At 40.9% G+C, this 20,847-nt stretch overlaps 1 protein-coding gene across 4 annotated transcripts in view; it reads right to left on the bottom strand.

The window, feature by feature from the left end:
• Positions 1–20,847, bottom strand: part of MTHFD1L (methylenetetrahydrofolate dehydrogenase (NADP+ dependent) 1 like) — a 147,122-nt gene that overhangs the window by 51,137 nt on the left and 75,138 nt on the right. For all 4 annotated transcript variants that reach the window (XM_080587992.1, XM_080587993.1, XM_080587994.1 and 1 more), the window contains 4 exons: positions 12,513–12,652; positions 10,799–10,840; positions 9,217–9,317; positions 8,641–8,818 (listed from right to left, as the gene is read on the bottom strand). In XM_080587992.1, coding sequence (XP_080444118.1) covers positions 8,641–8,818; positions 9,217–9,317; positions 10,799–10,840; positions 12,513–12,652 — 461 coding nt within the window. The remainder of the gene's footprint in view (positions 1–8,640; positions 8,819–9,216; positions 9,318–10,798; positions 10,841–12,512; positions 12,653–20,847) is intronic.

Below are 20,847 nucleotides of genomic sequence, written 5' to 3'. Positions count from 1 at the left end.
TACTAGAGGCAATATGTGTTTCTGAAATCTCGCACATGCAGAGCTACCAAAGCCATATGCTCCTTCTGAGGCAAGCACAAACACACATGCTTGTTGAGGCTGCCAAGCACCCACACCATAAACAGGATTAACTCCTTGGCTAAAACCTAACAAGCGCTACAGCAAAGGCGCACAAACTGCTTTCACAAGAACAGTATCTGTGTAAGCAGTACATTTCAATATTTGATAGAGAACAATCAAACCGAGAAAGCAGCAGTAATAAAGAGGAGAGTCTGTCATTCTCAAGACTGAGCTGACTATCCAAGATGAAATCACACCATTGTCGTCATTCAGCCATACTGCTGCTTCCAGGCCACCTCCCTCACAAGACGTGATGTTAGTACAAATTAATACTGTCTATACACAGTCCTCAATCTTCCAAAACTATCATCGACATACTTTTTACTACAAGGTAATATACTACAGCTTTAATTTATGCTAGCTTTTTCTAACATTGTTTTCACTCTTTCTCTCTTCCTTCAGTCAGAACAGCAACCTGAAAATTATCATCTTCCCAAGTGGAGCTTACAAGGATTTCCAAGGACAGCAGACCAACTTACATGGCCCCTCCTTGCTCCTCCCTCACTCTGCTGCTCACACTCACCATTGTGGCAGTGCAACCGAGAGGGCAGCACCACTGTTTGTGCAGCTGCACATACCAGAGAAAGCGAGCCAGGCTAAAACATAACACAGGAAAAAAAAATATCGCTATCTTAACCCAAATCAGTTTGCAGATCCAGTTTACTATAACGACAAATAGTGACAGATATGGTTTAAACCTCATCACTGCAGAAAGAAACACTCAAAGTGTTGGAAACCAATCACTGAAACATACCAGCACAGAGAGTGCAGCAGGGCAGGGACGCTCTGCTAGCGATGGGATTCTTGACATTGGTCTTGTTGTCAAAAGTTGGTACTACGTGAAATGAGACATTCACATTATCAGGGACCTGGCTAGGGACTGTGCTTTGGATTCCCATCTTTTGCACCCACGTCTGGGCACCTGAATTTATGACTATAAGCTCTCTGGTTACTGAAGAAAGGAGTTTGTCTTCTTAACTGCCCAAAGCCAATCTCAGAGATTGCTAAAAACAACTCCTGGTCCTTCCTTCCCTCCTTCTGCTATTAAACACTCCTGACTCTTCCCAACCAAAACTGGATCCAACAGAAAACATCCCTGAAAAGCCAGAACCAACAGCTGTAAGTTTGTAGTCAGTCTTCATTCTCTGAAGTCTCAACAAATGGCACAGCTACTACGAGAAGCACTGGTGTTATCTAGCTTAAGTTGAATACCTGAATTCAGTCAGTGTACCTCTGTCTGAAAGGATCTCTTCACAGTTATGACAAACATTAAATTTAAACTAATTTATTACCTCAGAAAACTTAAGATTTGCTGAAAAACATGCATTTAACCAGAGAATATAGAAAAGCCACTCACTGCACCATCACTTGCATCACACATTGGATACTTCAAGTTCTTTAAACATTCGCTTCAGTCCCACTGCCTATAATACTGCCACTAGTTCATTTACATGATCACCAACCTCTGGATTTGTGTCATAACAAATTCTTAAAATAGTTTAAAATTCAAGGCAGTGGCACTTTTAAAAAAATAAAAAATTATGCATTCCCTGGAAGCGATAATAAAGAACTAGTGCTTTCACTTAGCACTGGTTGACTAAGTGGAACAGTATGCAGACATCACTCATTCCTCTCCTTGGGAACATGGCCAAATGAAAACATATGATGGGAGTATGGCTGAAGGTGCTGTGTGGGGTGACAGAGTGCAGTGCTAAAACAATAGCTGACTCTGCACATTCAAACTCCTACTTCTAGCTTTTCCCTTGGATAAAATAAAAACACATTTATTAAAGTATCTGTATATTCTGGTTCCAGAAGATCTGTGGCTGACAGAAGGATTCCCAAGTCTCTAGCACTCTTCTTCCTTTGTTGGCACAGGAGGAGATTTTGTTTTTTAATTTGCGGAAAAGCATATTCAGTCAAGTTAAACAGTTTGTGAATCAACACCTAAGCCTGTGGCCTTAGAGATTTATATTCCATTTCCCCAGCTTTGAAATCCCAGCTGTGCTGGGAAGAATATTGATTCATGAGAAGAATAGGAAAATAATAAAAACAAACATAAAAGTGCAGTGCCGTCACGGGCCTACACACACCAAAAAGAGATGGAGTGGAACAAAGATAGCTTCCAACCCCAGAACATCCCATTCAGTGAAAAAAAAAAGTGTCCAGACTCCACCAAAATCCCTTTGATGGGAGTGGGAGAAGAGGCTGGTACAGCCCTGTGGGATTCCTCTTTAATGTGGCTTTGTTGCTAAATGCTCACTAGCAGTGGGGTGGGGGAAGTAGTTTAAAGACTGGTGCATCCTGGAGGTAAGCACAGCTGGCATTTCAAGATGGGAGATGATCTTCATTGCCTGTTAGGAAAAGTTTCTGTAAGGAGCATATATAATTTTATTTTTATTTATTTATTTATGCTACTCCAGTAGTGCTTAAGGACATTCCATTGAGTGTCTATACCTTGCTGAACTGTGCCTTATGAAGGACTTAAAAACAGAAGTTATTTGCCTCCAAGGCAAAGAACAGAGGTATACTGGGACGATGAGGCAGAAGACACATGATGGATGGTTTCCACAGCTTAGGTTATCAGTGGAGGGTGAAGAAAATAATCTCCCCACTTCCTAATTACATTGGAATTAAAAAGGTGACCAGTTTACAAACGAAGAGAAACATCATCTGCCTGGGGTCTTTTTCCTGGAGCTCAGTGTCCTCAAAGGCAGGCCCTACGAGCCCCTCTTGACTACCCTCCTCTTCAGGCCACTGTCCTTCCCTTGGCTGTATGCACACCCTGGTTCGTTGTTTTTGGAGACTGCTGGCAGTGGATGGAACCGAAGCTAATGCACACAGAACTGCTGCTAGCAGTTTCCTCTGTTTTGGTGCTACCCTTACCTTCTGATGGCCCATCTCTAACAGTTGAAGCTACAACTGGAAGAAATGAGTGCACACCATACTGCCACAGCACAACAGAGGCAGGGGCAGCCAAAACGGGAGGCTGAGATGCTCAAGATTTGCCCTAGTTATTACTATGCTCCCAGCAGGGGAAGGAAAATACTGGTGCTGAAGCTGTTAACTGCTTGAATACCTCCCCAGAAGTGCTGCTTAGCCTCATTCCCCATGGATGGCTTCAGGTTGACAAAGCTCTCCTTTGTTCTGCAGGCTGGACAGGCTATTCAATGCACTCAGCCAAAATATTTGTGTAATCAACTTCCACAGTACAACCTGGAATTATTTTCACTTGTCATATTTCTTAAAGGCAAAGCACTAGCAAAAAATAGATGTCATCTGACAAACCTGGAAGTCTGGAACAACCCCTTCTCCTCCCTCCCCTTCATTACCTTCACGCTCTTCAACGTAGTTTTCCAACACAGCATAAATCAGTGACTTGAGGTACTTCAATCATATTTTGCCGTGTTGTTTTAAAGGGACAATGCTAACTCACTGACTGGCCCTATTTGCTGATCCTGCCTCATGCCATTTGCCTGTCCTTCTCCTCTCTTATCTCCTGGAGTGTTCACCCACCACGTTCCCAGTGCCTTGTAGGAAGGGGCAATGCATCTCAAAAACCCGGTGCCTGCCTTCGTTCAGACCTATGGTTAATACCCCCTGGTTGGGGAGAGCTGCTGCAGTCATCGAAGAGTTCAACAAAGGAGGAAACAGAAGAGACCCCAAGCATTCCCCTCCCAAAAGCAGAGAAGTCTCACTTCTGTGAAGGACGGAAGGTTCCCCACCAGGCATGCACCAGTGGGGAATATAGCTTACCTCCCCCACCACACCAAGAACAAGCACTAAAGCTAGAGAAATTTGGGAATGGGATGCGTATGTTTCCACCCTCTCCTATCCTCCCCATAGTTATCTAAACTCACTTCTAATGGGTCAGTCAACTTTGAGTAATAGCTTTCTGCTGCAGCTTAAAGACCCATACTTCAAGAAAAGTGAACCCAGAAAGGAAGTCAACAGTGATAAGAGTTGATATTTTGATATTTTCCATATGTAGCAAGAATATATATATATGTTTTAAAAAAGCACAAATTATTTCACAGAGTTCAGGAGGCCTTTAAAACAAACCCATCCTACAAACGCTAAAGAGAAACAGTTGGCAAGAAACTGATTCAACAATAAAATAAGAGGGGTTAGTTTGCACTGGAGGCAAAAATTCATATTAAAACCACACATTGCTACACTACTTACTACAACTACTAATAATAATTGTTTAAACTATATTATAAACTCTGAAGCCTATTATATAAAAATCTCATCCTTAGTCATGAACAACCCCTCCCCCTCGCCCCCAATTCCTAATACTGCAAGCATTTCATAGCATACTGTATCTGTTTACGTCCTATTCTTATACTTTTATAGTGACAACAGAGCAGGGGTTACTTGTCAGAGGCTGCTTTTTGACACCATTACATATATATGCTCCCCAAATAATACATGCAGTATTCTTTTGAGTACCCTCAAAGTATGCTTGAAGTTTATTCTGTTCTCATTTCAGCTCCTGAAAAATATTTGTTCATCTAATACCAAATGTCAAACGAACCCTTACTAAAATCAAAGAGTATTAAAAAAGTACAAACACCAGCTAGTAGGATAAAAACAAAAGCTTGCCTGCTTAGAGAAATAAAGAAAATGTGAAAAGTAATCTAAAAGTGAGACAGCACTGTGTCATGTAGAGACATCTCAGGAAGTTTAAAACAGACCAACTGAGATGCTTCAGGGAATATAAGCAGACAAGCACAGTCCTCTAATTAGACTAGCTCGCTGTGATACTCAACAGGACCACTTAGTTGAGCCTGAGTCCTGAACCCATACAACTGTGTTGTGTCCACTGTCCAGAATCGCTCATTCAGCACATGCTTGGATGTTACTTGACAACACGGTACAAATGTATAAACATAACTCAGGATTCATAAAAAAGGGAAAAGTCTGATCCTCAGCTTTTTACTTGTATTTGACAGATAGAGGGAAAAAAAAACACCTTTCTCGTTCTTCTCACATGATATACATTTGTAAACACCTTTCAGCCTTTGTTTTCAGATGCATTCGGAAATTACAAAAAGCACTGCAAAAAGATATATGTCATTTGGAACAAATCCAAAGAGCACTCAGTTGTCCTGGGCTACCCTGTAATTAGAAGGCACACTGACTATCAGTAATATAGCTTGCTGCAACCTTTGGTCTGACTAGTAGAAAGAGTTCTAAAACAGTTTCATACGTAAGGGAGTTGGAATTTTGTTTCTGAATACTGAGGGTAATGTTTTCTTCAAAACATCAAAATGTTGAATGAATCTTTTGCGGCTTCTACCTTTTCCTACAGTGGTCTGTGCTGCTGGGAGTTGTTCTAATTATAGACAGTTTTGGAAGTAAATTCTGATGAATTTTTCCAGCCTGAAGAAAATGAGACGCGTAGACATCAAAGGACTGAATGGAGATGTGGATTAAAGGGAAGAATGGAGGAATCTCCAAAGACAGAGATACGAATGAAGGGGAAGAATGAAGGGAAAGAGAAAAACCCACAAACCCCAAACTTGAGGCAACTGAGACTTGAAAGTATTCAAGCAACTTGATAAATCTTTTTTCAGCAGTTCCAGCAGTTGCTACAAAGACAAGGGACAAAACTACGTCCTTGCACTTAGACCCCCTTTTAGGCATAATGACAGGAGAAACCATGTGTCTGAATCCCATCTCTCTTTTGTTTCTTGACTTTTCTTTCATGGATACCCCCCTTTGAACACTAGAATTCAGCCCCCAAAACGGCTGCATCAAAAAACCCTATTACAACCATAATTAACATCTGGTTTTCCTTCATGTTTCTATGAGCATAGTGAGTAAATGACCTACCATACCTTACAAATGACAGAACTTGTATTTCACTCCCCTGCCTCCAAGTTGCTTCAATCCCCATCCTTTGCCCAGTAAGAATGAAACAGAAGCCCGAAATTGATATTTTAGTATTTTTGTTGGCCCGAATTTATTTTTTCCCCATTACTTTAAGATTTTTATATGTTTTTATAAAATCCCTTCAACATGTTTTGAGGCTTATACTATTTGTTTTAAGTTACAGGATATTAAGATGATGTAAAGGTGTGATTCATTCCCTCTGTGCTACAATCACACTGCTTATGCAATACAGCACAAGAAGATGTGCTTGGGAAGGACATTAAAGTAGAAATCAATCTCATTGTATTCCTTCAGAGAGGCAGTGACCAGCCTTACCAATCCTTTCTACTCGTTCATACCACAAGATTCTTAGTTATATAGAATATAGTAACTTCAGAGCTTAAATATGGGATTCATCAAATGCTTGTGTGCTATCTCTGTAACACAAATGTTCCCTGGGGAAAACTACTACATGTGTTTCTGAAATAAACTTCTTTTTTTTCATTTTATTATGCAAAAAGCATAAAATGATATCTTTACTTTCCAGAGCATCTCAATTCGAGACAAACTGAGAAAGGAATATTCATTGTTTGGCTGTAAAAGTGTTCCATGGACAAACAGGCTGGAACAGATGCCATAGCACTTACATTCCCAAGGTACTGCCGTCAATTATGTGAAGGCAGTATTTAACACTAACAGGAGCTGGCTGGATTACTGACATTTGGGAAAACAGTGTGGGAGGTGAAAAGAAGAAATAAAATGGGTGCAATTGATACCAGGTACGTATCAGGGAGGAGATAGACTGAAAGACAACAAGTAGGACACATCTACCTCAGGCTGAACTTTTTTCTGGCAAGAAGAATCAAAATAGGAACTTTCAGCCATTTAAAAGAATGAAACTAAGGTTCTGCTGTTAAGAAATAGCACTCAAACTTTTTTTTTTTCTAAAAGAAACTTAAGCAGCACTGTCAAGTGGGGAATAAGATCTGAAATTTGACAAGGGCTGCGTTGGTGCCAGAGAAGTCTATTTTGCTGCCCAAATTTTAACCCACCCACCTTCGGATAGTTGGGAAGGTCCCAAGAAATTGTTTATGCAATTTCCCTGGCAGTATGTCCCTCCAAATGTTCTGCCTGTACGTATGGTGGTACTCCAGCTCAGTGCTTTCAGGGGCCACACAGCCCTTCTTTGCAAGCTGCTCCTCCTGACAGGCTCACCTTGCCGTGACGTGACCTTGCAGATGACTGCAATAACAAAGCTTCTAAGACACGGAAAAAGAGTCACCATCTCCAGCAGAGATAGGATTGAAACTTGGACCAAACTATCCTTTGTTAGGTTATCTAACAGCTAAGCGTGTTAAACACAAAGCCTGACCAAGGATCAGAGAAACAATGATAGGTGGAGGAACCCTAATGATGTAATCAGTGAAAAAACCTAATCAGTGGTAATTACAACACACTGAATCGGTTGTTTCCTAAGGCCATCCAAGCAGTAGGATGAGACCATTGTCCCTGGTGAGAAATCCACCAAGATGAGTCAACAGGAAGACACTTTCCTCAGAAAACTTTACAAACTAAAGAGGTGACAAGTACAGAACTCATTATGCGATGCAGCAAGAGCTGTATTTTGGGACCATGTAAAACTTTCTTTTTTTTTTTTTTTTTTAAACAAATGGGAGATTTTTGAAGGGGAAAGGAAATAATCAAGGCCAATTGGAGAAGAACAGCTGTAGAAAAAGGATAGAGGGAATAAAGTACTGGTTGAATGTTAAGGGTGGCTGATCAGCAGCTCTTGTCTGACTGAGCCCTGTGCTTGATCAGCACAATCGGTCCCCTACCCTGTGTAAATCTGATTTCTGACTGCTTTCTGCGTGGCCTTGCTGTTTGCTCTGCACGTGCAGGTGTGAACACCACAGGCAGGAGCAGAAGTCTGTGTGCCAGCAGCTGGGTGAGCCACGGCCTCAGGGCTCCTGGGTGCTGCTGCCAGTGGCTGGAGCAGGGCAGGGGGCCACTGCTGGACTGGCTGAGGGCCCAAGACCCACAGCGGGAGTGACCCATGCATTGTGGGGCCACGCTGCAGTAGCAGACTCCAATCCTGATCAGTGGGAGAGGGGGAGCAGGATCAGGCCACCCATGCTGTGGGCATGCAGGTGGGTGCTGGTAAAGACAGAGCTTTCTCTCTGTGTTAACTTGCGTGCCTGGACAGATGTGCAGTGCACCCATGCTATCTCTAACACCTTTCTCTTGTAGGCAGTGAATGTTTCAGAGAGCCACAAATCGGTGCAATACCTACGACCGTGAGACAGTAACTGTATTTCATTTTACATGATTGTCAGGAGAAGCTTCATGACTTGTATCTTTGTGAAGTCTCCTACAACAGTTTGTAGGTGTTTCACCTACAGATATATTTTTATGCTAAACATGACCTTATCAAAAATATTCAATGCACTAAGTAATAAGCACTACCAGTAAGTATCCTGCACTACCGATTAGACAAGCAACAAAGATTGCTTGCTCTCTCCAGGTTTTATGATTTTAAGTCAAGCCCCTTTCCAAGTATGCTAGATAGCTTTGTTGCAACATTCTTCTCATTTTAAATCCAAAACTGATGTAGCAAGCATTCATAAAAGAAAAAAAAAATCTTACCTCCAAGCTGTAAAGATATTTGAAACTGTTTTTCTGATTGGCTGCCTTTTCCACAGCTTGAGCTAGTTTTACTGCTCCTCTACCACCATCCGACCAGTGATTGCAGGGTACAGCATCAAAAGCTCCAGACTGCTTTGCAATCTCACACACCAGATCAATCTCAGCAGGAGAGTCAGTTCTGCCAACCAAACAATTCTGGTTTGTTTAATTAGTTCTATTTTATAATCTTATACATTTAGCCTTACTCTACATCAGTAGTTTTTATATAAAGTTGACATATGCATAGCACATTTACATGCAGCATGTATACTTGCATTTCAAGGACACTTTTAATAGTTACTATAACTAATTAACATGGACATTAATATTTCCATAACATTATATACTTTTTGTAGCTTTAAAACCTTAAGAACAAGCTAAGGATTTAAAGGATATTCATAATGGAGAAAAAAAATTAAAAGTTCTTCAATACTTCTCCTTTTCTTCATGCCCAAATTGTTTAATTTATAAATCAAGAAAAAGTGTGAAATTTGATCTGTGAATTTACTCACAAAAGTAACAAATGAACAGACTTACTTGAAGACATTTAGAGCAACCACAACAGGAACTCCAAAGAGCTGAGTAATTTGAATCTGTTTCTGTAGATTACAGCAGCCATCAGCTACCAGCTGGAGGTTCTACACAATTAAATAAAAATTAATGGAAATGGTCAGATACATCAAGCCTGCTCCTGCCAAATGGAATGTTTTAATGGGATTTTCCATAAATTAAACTGAACATAAACAGTGCTGATCATGACAGTTGCGGGCAAGTAAAATGTTTCCAGACAAAACATTTTGGTAGTTATTAATTCTTATTTAAATTAATAAGCAACAGACATATTTAAGTGATTACGCAGTGTCCAAAATTTGTACATGAATGCATTGCTCTTTTCCGGGACATGAGAAGACAGTGCAGCTGATGACTGGCTGCCAGTCAATACAAAGGATACCAAAAAGGGTCTGTGGGCAGGTTCACACAAAACACTGGCAGCCCTGTTGCCTGTTCCCCTTTCCCTCCTACTCTGATCAGTGGCTTCCCTGAAGGAGATACCTTCAGATAGTAATACAACAGACACATGTTGCCCCAAAACTGGGGTGGATGGCAGATCATTTTTCTCCTCAGCTACTCTGGTCTCTTTGTGCTCATGTCCTCTCATTCTCAGAGGACAAATCAATCCATGGGCGTAGGAGACACCTTAAACCTCTTTCATATTCAAATGCAGGAAGAATGGACTTGGATCACAGTCCTTTGTGCAATGCCACAGAAACTCATCAATAATGGAAATCCTGCTAAGGTACTCACACATCCCACTGACTTCAGAAGTATTAGACCCACAGAGATGTAGTTTATAAGACTCACACACGTGGGAGACTTCAAAATATAGAGGGTATCACACAACACATCCACTCACTACTTAAGTCAGATATGTACACCTATATATTCATCAGTAAACACAGTTCGGAAAATTTACTACCTCTGAGTTTCTGAAGTGTGCTATTTAATTGATGACGTTAGATACATATTCTAATCTATGCATGTGTCCCAGATAAAAGCACATTACTAGATTTCCTTATTTACTCTATTACTTCAAACTTTGTAGGGCTTGTCTTAATTGCAATAACACACATATCCTTAGCCTGATATAATCAAAAGACTTAAAGTGGCTGTTTGAATTTGTATTCAACCTAAAGGTGATCTGATTGTAAAACTATCAAAATACCAGAGGACAGCAAAGAGACAAAGAAAACAAACTTGAAGAATCTACTTTTGTTTGAAGAATGACATCCAATTCCAGATTAAGCCTGCTGTTTAATGAACAGGTTAAGCTGTCACGAATTGCAGGGAGTGTCTTTGACCCCTGCACCACTACTCTGCCCTTGTGCTGCCATGAATGCCAGAAATGCTTGAGAGGCTATATGACAGACTTGAATGAAGAGCTGATCAGTCTGAAAACTTACTGATCCTCGAAAATTTACTGAAAAGTTATTTTTCAGCTGATTTAGTTTCTCAGTACAATCTACCATACAGTGACACACACAGCACACGCAGGAGGGATAACCATCAAGTGGTTTTTAAACAAAAACTCCTCCTGAAGTTTTGTAATAGCTCCTCTTACCTCTTCTGTGTATTCCTTCTTCAGGGGTGCACCAGCAGTTACCTGGAATAATAATCAGTCATCACAGATTTAACACTTGTCATGATCCTAAGTAGTCAGAAGTGCAGTTTTGCTTGTTTTCTATACTGCCTGGCAGTACAAATATGGCACAAAAAAATCATAGGGTGATTGCAGCCTCTATTTTGTAAGTTACACCGATGCAAGGAGAGTAGCAACACTTCCCACTGTATCTGAGCAGCAGGACACAGGTAGTTACTCAGCAACTTGTTGTAAAACATTTATTAGAGAATGTAATCAGACTCTGTTCTACATGTTTAACGATGCACCAGCAGTGCAAAGACAGTGGAAAGCAACCTCCAACAGTTGGCTGAAGGAACAGCTCTGACAGATAAACAGAAGACAATCATCATCTTTGGGTGCTCTGTAATTATTGCCCATGGCAAGCAATTTCATGCAAGTAACTTCCTCTGCTGAAAAGAAAAAAGGTATGGCAGAGTATGACTGGGGTACTATACTGAGCCTCCCAGGACCAAATATATCAATCTCAGGTACTGGACTTGGTGACTTTTCTCCTAGGCATTGGTCTTGGTTCATTTTATAGCTAGATCCCCATAAAAGTATCTGGCATTCAGTGTGGCTCTGATGTATTACATGACCAAATGAAAGCTCTATACTTGCTAAAGACACAACTCAGACAGAAATAGAGACTGCTATGAGGACGTATTCAAGTGGTATATTTGCTAGATTGAATGATAAAGTACATGACAGGATACCAGCCTGACATACAAGAAAGAATGTTATTAAAAATAAAGGAAACTTGCATTAGAAGTGGACTAAAATGATACAAAGTTATATAATTATGTCAAACTGAAAGACTGAAAATGGAAAAAGCTCAGCTCTACGAGATGATTTGCTGTAAAGACCACCATGCAGTCCAAAATTTTGTGGCTGTGGAAACGGCTCTGGTATTTTCATCCAGTAAGACTGTTTCCCTGGCAGCACCACTCTCTTGCATGCTGCCGGACAAAAGAAAGTGTTTTAAGGAGTTTAGTGTCTGTCTGCTTGGCTAGCAGAGTCCAGTCTGACTGTATGACTGAGGAATACTTCTAGAATCAGTTATCTATACAAGTGTCTTCTTGGCTTAAATAGCAAAAAGTGATATACTTTTGGTACACTGAGAAAACACTTGCACACCTGTACCAATTACCTTTGCGTCCCTGAGGGAATTAACCTGAGTAGACTAAAAGGACAGAAGGAGTTCCCATTATTGCAGTGAAAGAAATCTCAAAACTTTCATAAACAATGTTCCCTACTTCCGCTCACATACTGCAGCATGAACTTTCTTCTCTGTCCTCCTCAGCTGCCAACTTTCCCAGCTTGTGACTACTTCAGTGCACTCAGATATGCTATTTCAAAATGCAGGGAAAAGAAAATACATACATTTCATAGCTTTTTTTCTTTCCTCCATACAAGCAAACTTCCCTCCCTCACAAGATTTAGTGCTTCTTCAGAGCTCTTTCAGTCCTCTTCTTTCATTTGTGCCTTTGCATTTCTGCATTGCTTTTGGAGCTAACAACTATATGATGAGTTAACTCAGAGATGGTATCTAAATATTGTTCCAAAAGCTACCCCCATTGTTTCTTAAACCAAGATATTTTACTTATTTCAAACTTCAGCAACAATTTCATTTTCCAAGAAAGGTGCAAAAACTTACATTTGGCCCACCTCCATGCATCTTCAAAGCCCTCACTGTAGCAACAAGTACAACCACACTGGGAACCAAGCCAGAGGCTCTGCATTTGATGTTGAAGAATTTCTCCATCCCAATGTCAGCACCAAAGCCAGCTTCAGTCACTGTTAAACATTAAAAAACAAAACAAAACAAAACCACACATAAAACATGCTTTCGGTTAAACACTGGGGGATACTTCTACTTTACCATACAGTGCTTTTAAATATACACCAGTACTCAGTTTTGAATGAACTTTCAAATAGAGGTCTATTTACATTACTGAGTCTGATTAAAAAACTATTCCCAACTCAGAAATAAATTCTCTTATTCTTGATACGTACAATATGTCATCGAAAGTAGTCATATGGGGAAAAAAAAAAAAAACAAGCAATCCAAATGAGTTGGAATCAAAGTCTTTTACAAACATCTAGTCTTCCAAAATAGATATTTCTGTATAATTAGATTGATTTAAAATGTTTGAAAATTCTTACAGATGTAAGACTTCCTTACGTTATTCCTTCTCCCTCGATTGCACTGAAGATACGCTTTCTTCACAACTATCATATCTAAATTCCCCTACGTCTGCAGAACTTTTGGTCATCTCTTGCTTTTGTGGCGCAGATGTTTAATTATAAACACAAGCCAGCATCTACAGTCACATCTCAGTCTCGAAGATGCTACTGAAAAGTGAAATCTTTTACAGGACTTCACACAAAAGAGCTGTCAGACATTAATGTACTATGACACAGGAAAAAAATCTGTGCAGAATTAAGATATGCCAGTATTTCTAGTAGAAGTACAGATAAAAGAGAAGGTAATCTGTATTAAATGACAATGTCTTTGGAGATAATTTGCTCTGGTTTGTCAAATATCAATTACTTCAATTGCCTCTTTTAAAATCCAAAGAATTTCTTATTAGGAAAACATAAGCACATTGCAATTCAGAAATTCAAGGGATTAAAACTATTGGCTGAAAATTTGCCCACGTAACTATTTTCCACCAGAACACCCTGAAAGATGGGATCAAAGCATGGCTCGGGAAGATGGGAAGGGACTTCCAGGCAGACAAGCCAGGGTGGTAAAATAGCCCTCTCTAGAGGTTTCTGGACCTGATTCCAAGCAGGGCTGGTAGTGTGCCCCCATAATCCCAAGCAGCTTGCAAAACCTAGCAAATTCCTTTTCAGTCTCTGCCCCTTGCCAGCAGTTTTGACTCTCAAGCTTTGAAGGTGATCACAAGGAGCTGCCTGAACACTTAGGGGCTGGAAGCCTTCAGTGGGTTCAAGGAGGATGAGGAGCAGCTTCCAGATCAGCTCTTGCTTCTGTGGGAGAAAGTCCCTCTCCGTTGGCAGCTGACGGACTTTAGGAAGTCTCAGCCTTCGTGCATTTGTCCTCACTCCCCTGGCCCCCTTCCACCCCTTTCGCCTGGCACAGGCTGAAACAATCGCCTGCACGGCTTGCTCCGAGGGAGGAAATGGCTGCTGGGGCTGGGGGAGGAAGCAAGAGCCAGCAAACAGGGCGGTGGGCATGGCAGGGGGCAGAAACCTCTTGAGATAGTAACTTGACAAGTGTCGTCATTAACGTTCCCCAACATCACTGTAATAAGCGTATTATCTTTCTTTTTAATATTCCTGAGAAAAAAGATATCAAACATGGAAGCAACAACAAGAAAAAAAGGGGGCGGGGGGGAGGTTACACAAACACAATGATTCACAGGAACAAAGCTAACATCAGGACATGTCATATTAAAAGCAGAGCCAGCGATCACGTCTACTTTCCAGTAACCCCCATTCTTCTCCTCCAGCCTCTTACGTGGCTCAGGGTGATGAATGAGAACTCTGTCAGGAATACATAAGCACGATCAATCTTTAATATAAACAACAGATAAACTACCAAGTACTTGAGAGGGTGGGAAAATAATTTGTCTCTTACGAAGGTTGCCAGCATATATACATAGCAGTCTCCTAACGTTTCCAAACAAAGTTTCCAGGGACTTAATCCTTTTCATGCCAAGCTTTTCCAAGGGTCAATTTTCCTTTGACTTTGGATCCCTCTTTCTCTACCTTTCAGCGAGCAAAAAGCAGAGATTTCAGCCCTCCAACAAGTGCAGGAATTGCACACGCAGCACTTCAGGGCTCTGGGGAGGTGCTAGACTGCCTTCACGCAGCCTAAAAAGCCAGGGCAAACACCCAGACGCTTATCCGTTTAGCTGCGCATATTCCTCTCTATTCTCTGCCATGCTTTCCTTTGATATGGGGGGCAAAATACAGACTTGCCTGAACTCAATGCATATGAACAGCCCAAACCCTGTATCAACATCAGAAAAGTGAACAAAACACGTGTGTTCAGCGAAGTGACTGCTACGACACAGAGAACAGGTTTACTCAGTTTGGAGAGGAATATCGGTGCTTTCTCAAACGTGAGGAAGGAAACAGGATGCAGTACAAAAGCTGCCTGGATGAAAGTCCCTAAGTCCATTTTATTTCCTCTGAGGAATAGAGAGAAGATGGAGTAATATGCCAAGCTATTATATTTTAAAATCTTTGTGCTGAAACACTTAATACAATTACTTTCAGATTGTTTCCTGCTTCCAAATTAAAGTGCCAAAGAAAAACAAATACAGACCATGAATGGGAAGTTTCAAGCTAGTCGACATTCAGAGATTATGAGATAAAACAGCTAATCACTTTAAATGAAAGAACAGGAATGCAAAGTAATACGTGTTGTTCTATTTCGGTTATCATTTCTTGTATATGATTTGTCAACAGAAGGTAATTACAGCTTATGAGCGAACCAATGAAGATTTCAGGAACAAACGTCTACCTAAGCATGGATGTGGTCGGCTGCACCTCAGCTGAAGGAAGGGAAGTTTATGATGCAACTACTACTGCATGATTAAACAGTCTCTTTTTATTTTTTAACTGCTTTTAAGAACAACACTCTTCCACGCACTTCTCTTAGTCTTAGACTAGGAGATGCGCTCTTAACTAAGAGTGTGGTTATCTCAGCAACAGCAGTGGCTGAATTCTCCATCTGGAGACCCCCTCGTGCCCTCTGCAATATACCCCAGCTACCCAACATCAGCACCCCACTACCCTGATCCCTGTGGTCCCCCTGAATATCTGCTGCCCAGGCTGTTGCCCTGCAAGAAGGTGGGAGGCTTGTAATAGACACCAGGATGCTGGCATGACGTTAACTGCTTGCTTTGATTTCTTGGCCACAAGCACAGTGGTTGTGATGAAAGTAAAGAGGTAAATGATCTGCCTTCAGCAAGCTTACGTATTTGCACTTCACTGCTAGCCTCAGACTGCAATCTGAAGGCAACATATCCCACCTAGGTCAGGGCTGTTACAGCCCCAGGTCTTGCTTTCTGCTCCACATCTCCTTGCACTTCTAAGACTGGACAATGATCTAGACAGGTACTAAAAGATTATTTTCTGAGCATAATTTTCAGACCATACAGCTCTCCAGACTGTCTCACTACATGGTCATATAAAGTGCAAAACCTAATTACAGAATCACAGAACGGCTGAAGTGGGAAGGGGCCTCTGAAGATCATCTGGTCCAACCCCCCTGCCGGCAGGATCACCTAGAGCACACTGCGCAGGATGGCATCCAGGCGGGTTTTGAATAGCTCCAGAGAAGGAGACTCCACAGCCTCTCTGGGCAACCTGTGTCAGTGCTCTGCCACCCTCACAGTAAAGAAGTGCCCCCTCATATTCAGCCGGACCTTCCTAATTCTACAACTACTCTGTTTGGTTTTATGCTTCAAATGTATAGTCTAAGTATCATACAAACGATAGAGTCATTAGAATGAAAATTAAAAATTAAAATTATGTGTATCAGCAGTGCACTGCCAGTACATTAATTTTCATAATGGCCTACAGGTCAAATCTAGCAATTAATATACACACACATCAGAAATTAATTCAATCAAAATGCTTCAGTAAGTTCAATTTTTTCGTAACGGAAGACCCATGTGAGGGTGACCAAAAACTAAGCTCATTCTCACACACCAGGGTAACTTAGGGAATCTTATTTCAAAGTAACAGTAGGCAAAACATTGCTACAGGGCTTTCTACAGGTCATTTACACAATATCTACTTGACTGAGTTCGACTACCAAAATAACCAATAAACTATAGCTTTCTTTCAGAGCACAAACCTGAAACATCCAAATTAGGTTGAAAACAAAAGGGGGAGAGGAGGAGTGAAAGCTCATAAATGTGAAATTAAGCAAGAGAGATAATAGGAAGCTTGTCAGGCTGTATAAAGTCAGAGCAAGGATTTTCCCTCTGCGCAATTGATGCCACTTGCTGAAGTCTCTAATTCCTCTTTAGGGTTCAGGCAAATGAACAAATCACTCTAATGGTTTTGTTTCTTGTTTGCAATTTCCACAGCCTTTTGATGGAATTATGCCTTGCCAAGCACATCTCGGAATATTTTATCACCTATGTATGACAACAGCTTAAACAGTCAGTGTCATGGCTTAAGCATCTAATCAGATTTCATAGTCATGCTTAATACAAAATGTAATTTTTTCTCCACCTAAAAATGCATCTATCATGCTATAACTGCATAAAGTAGTTCCATGTTAGGCTCACATTTACATACTGCTTAAACCCCATACTGAAAGTGATTTTTTCTAAAAAAGATACTTCACTAACAAAGTAATTTCATGTACACTGAGGCTAATTCCTACTTTAAGTAGCTTCTCCCTAGTCAGCACTTTCTATCAACAAATCAATGTCAAAACAAAATGCTTGCACCACAACGGGCCAAGTCAGATGCATACACATTAGGTGAAGCTTTGGGACAAGAATTGTGAGCTTGGATTCCTGAACAATGTAAAAGGAAATGGAAACTCTGAGCTGCGAGCTGCCATTTACTCCCCACATGTAAACATATCTGTTCTGGTGCAGCTGTCTGCTGGTAAACTCAGGAAAAGAAGAGTTCAAAGTCACAGAAGCACATGAACTGTGAACCTGGATCTCAAGGCATGCTAGCTGTAGAGTACTGATATGTTCTTGTTTAAGTGAAAAATATCAAGGTGCACAACCGCCAAGATAAACTAGGATGATCAGTGAACAGGATATCATATTTTTGTTAGTATAGCTAGGGATGAATAAGCCAGATGTTTGTCCATACTGACTGGCAATTCATCTGATGTGAACTTCCATTATTATGACTGATTTTGGAATGGAACAGATTTTTATTTTTTTCCCCTCCTTTTTTCCTCTTTCTCCCCCCCCCTCCCCCAGCAGGAGATGGAGTTTTCCTGTTCATTTTTTCTTCTGATGCACTGTCAGATAGCATGCAACAACAGCTGGACACAAAAAGTCCAGCACAGTAGAAAACTACATGCAAGTATATTAAGGATGAGCATTTTTCACACCATGAAGAAAATAGCTTCAATTGTCTCTGAAAGTTATATGCTGTTGTCTCTCTCTGTGTCTCAGTGAGTTTTAGGAGAGAAGGGAATAGGAAAAATATTTGCCATTAGTTCGGCAGAACAAAGCTCACTGAGGGTAACAGGTACTTTTCATCCAGTGCTAAAGAAAGATGCCAGGGCAGCGTGTGCTCTGCAGAGGTAAGGGCACTGAGAATGTCTCCAGACTGATCACCAATACAGATCTTAGACTGAACCAGCAGATATGGAAGTTTTGGCATCTTAGGTCAAAACCATCACTAGTGGGTTTTCTTTAGGAAGAAGACCTGAGCAAAAGACATTCTGTTCTCAGAAAGCAAATAAAATGACACTGAAGTCACATTCAATATTAGATTACTATTCACTTGAGACTTTGTGTAGACACCACTGCAAAGGTACACAGACCCACCTGCAGAAGCACCCCCAGCGAGAGATGCTATAAACGCCCAGCTCCTGCCTCCACAGTTACCTGCAAGCTGCAATACTCAGCGCTCAGCAACCAAGACCTCTGCTGATAAAAATTTCTTTGGAGTAAAAAAAAATAAAAAATCTGTAAATTTTCAAATTCTCCACATAGAGAAAATGCATCAGCTGAAAAAAAGATTCGTATTCAAGTGCTCTGCCATCCTACCTCATGACAGGAGCAGTTTGATTCACGTGGCCTTCCTCCAAAGGACCGACTTTTCACATGGCCACGAGTCTTGTGTCGCTCCCTCCTGAGAGGAGCAGGGGGCTTGGCTCCAGGAACATACTTCAGCTAAGTGCCAATTCCCTTCAGACCCCCTAATAAGCTATTTCAAGCTTTTGCTCAGAAACATCTATTTTTACCAAAAAAAGCTAGATTTTGCCATTTAAACGCAAGACGGTATTTAATGGGAAACTCAAGGTTATAGGCTAACCTCTTGCAGTTAGTCACTTTAAAAACCAATTGCTGTTAACAGCCAGTATTTTCTAAGTGTATCCCGTACATTAACCAAGCAAATATGCACAATGACTTGTGCAGATTATTCCCAGACGATAGACAGAAGACTAACAAAAAGTTCACTTTGTTTTCTACAGTCCAGATTGAAGAAGATAATTCTTAAATCTTGATTCTCTTGCAATTAAGAATACAATTCCTCTTTGTGTATTTTACAGGCCTGCTTACATACGTATGCTGCATATGTTGGATTTGAAATTCAGGGGGCATAAAATCTAACTGCACAACCCAGGAGCTGGCAGGAGTGGCCCTGTGTGACAGAAAGCACTCTCTGTGCATCTTTCCCGCTCTGCTTGCCTCCTCCCTCTCTTGAAAATACACAGAAGTGCAGCTGCAGTGATTCCTGCCCACAAAGCACCAATTTAGGACATGGTTTGACTCTATGGTTGAACCAACTGTGTGCCCTGCCTTGCTGAAAGGGGGCATTCCTGCTCCCTTTTAATTCTATCACCCTTCTCCCCTGCTCCATCCCTCCCCCCCTACTGCCCAGACTTCCGCCAGGCTTTTGGTATGCATCTAATTGGAAGGTAAACTGTTGTAATTTGCTAACCAAAAAAAAAACAAACAACAAACCAAACAAAAACAGAACATTTTTTTTCCACTGGGTTAGACTTAAATCAGCTCTTGTGAGACCAGACAAGTGTCTGTGTCAAACAAGCAGCAGAAGCAGAGGAAAGAAGGGAGAAAAAACCCCGTCTCAACAGTGCCAAAATGTTAATTCATTACTAGTCACCTTGTCAAACCATACTCTAATATCTTGAATTTAAAATTTGATGAGTTCTCACAGCTCACTAGTAAGGAGCTCATTATTTGGATTTATTACTAGAAATAAAAATTAAAAAAAAAAAAGTTGAAGATGTCTTATAATCCACAAACAATTAATTCCGTAGAAGTATAGAGAGCTGCATGGGGCTTCATGGGCTACGTGTTTCTCTGAGTCCCTCTGCTAAGTCTGGTGGGTTTTACACCCCCTTGTTCTTACCTCCTGGGTCCTACAGTCAGGTATAAGGTCATTACTCGCAGGCTAAGCGTTGGGTCCTGCACAAGTGCTATGTAATGGATAGCTGAATACATTAGCCAAATTTAAACAGTTCTTTTCTAACCTCCTTCATTTATAACGGTCTCGAAAGTTACAATATGACCCTGAAAGAAATCAAACAAAAGGACTGATTTTTAGATTGCAGCCTTTTACCATTCATAGCACGTTTCCTTTGAGGTAACAGGCTATCCTTTTGCTCATAAGACAGATGACCATGTTTTTAAAATGGAGTACAATTAATGGCACAGGAATAAGGCAATTACATTATCTCATACTTAGAGATCATCACAGCCTTTGGCAAAGAATTATTAGCCTTCTGGTAATTACAAAATTAAAACCTCACCACTTTTTTTTTATTTGGCATTGCATGGAAGGAATAATTAACAGCAGCACTGATTGATCTTCATTTAAGGCCGTTCTTTTACAATTCCCAAACTATAAGGAGTGTATTAACTTACAGCATCCACAGTATTATCCAGAGTGCTTAGAATAAATTTCATCACACCTAGACCACGTTCCTCTCTGTGTATCCCACCACCAGACTTTCGTTTACTCTCCCTTTTAAAGGATGCAGTTGGCTGAAACTCCAGCCCCAAACACATCTTTCATCAAAGCGAGGCTGCTCTCTGTTGAGCTCTCAGATTTTGGCTCAGCCCGCTCCCCCAGGAAGAGCTGCGGAAAACGCACTTGGAACAGGCATCGAGAAGTCACGCTACAAGCATCTGGAAAACGCTGACTTCAAGAAGTAGGCAGAGAGCTTCAAGATCTCTCCTGGAAATGTTCTACCCGTTTCAAAGGGCCGTGAATTAACACCTGTCCTAGCACTAACGTTGCACCAATTCATAAAACAGGAGAGAGGGGAAGAAAAGGAGTTT

This window comes from Anser brachyrhynchus, assembly GCF_964034855.1.
Source record: "Anser brachyrhynchus genome assembly, chromosome: 3".
NCBI classification, from domain to species: Eukaryota; Metazoa; Chordata; class Aves; order Anseriformes; family Anatidae; genus Anser; species Anser brachyrhynchus.
The sequence above is the reverse complement of the archived record's forward strand: the minus strand, read 5'-3'. Positions and strand labels throughout refer to the sequence as shown.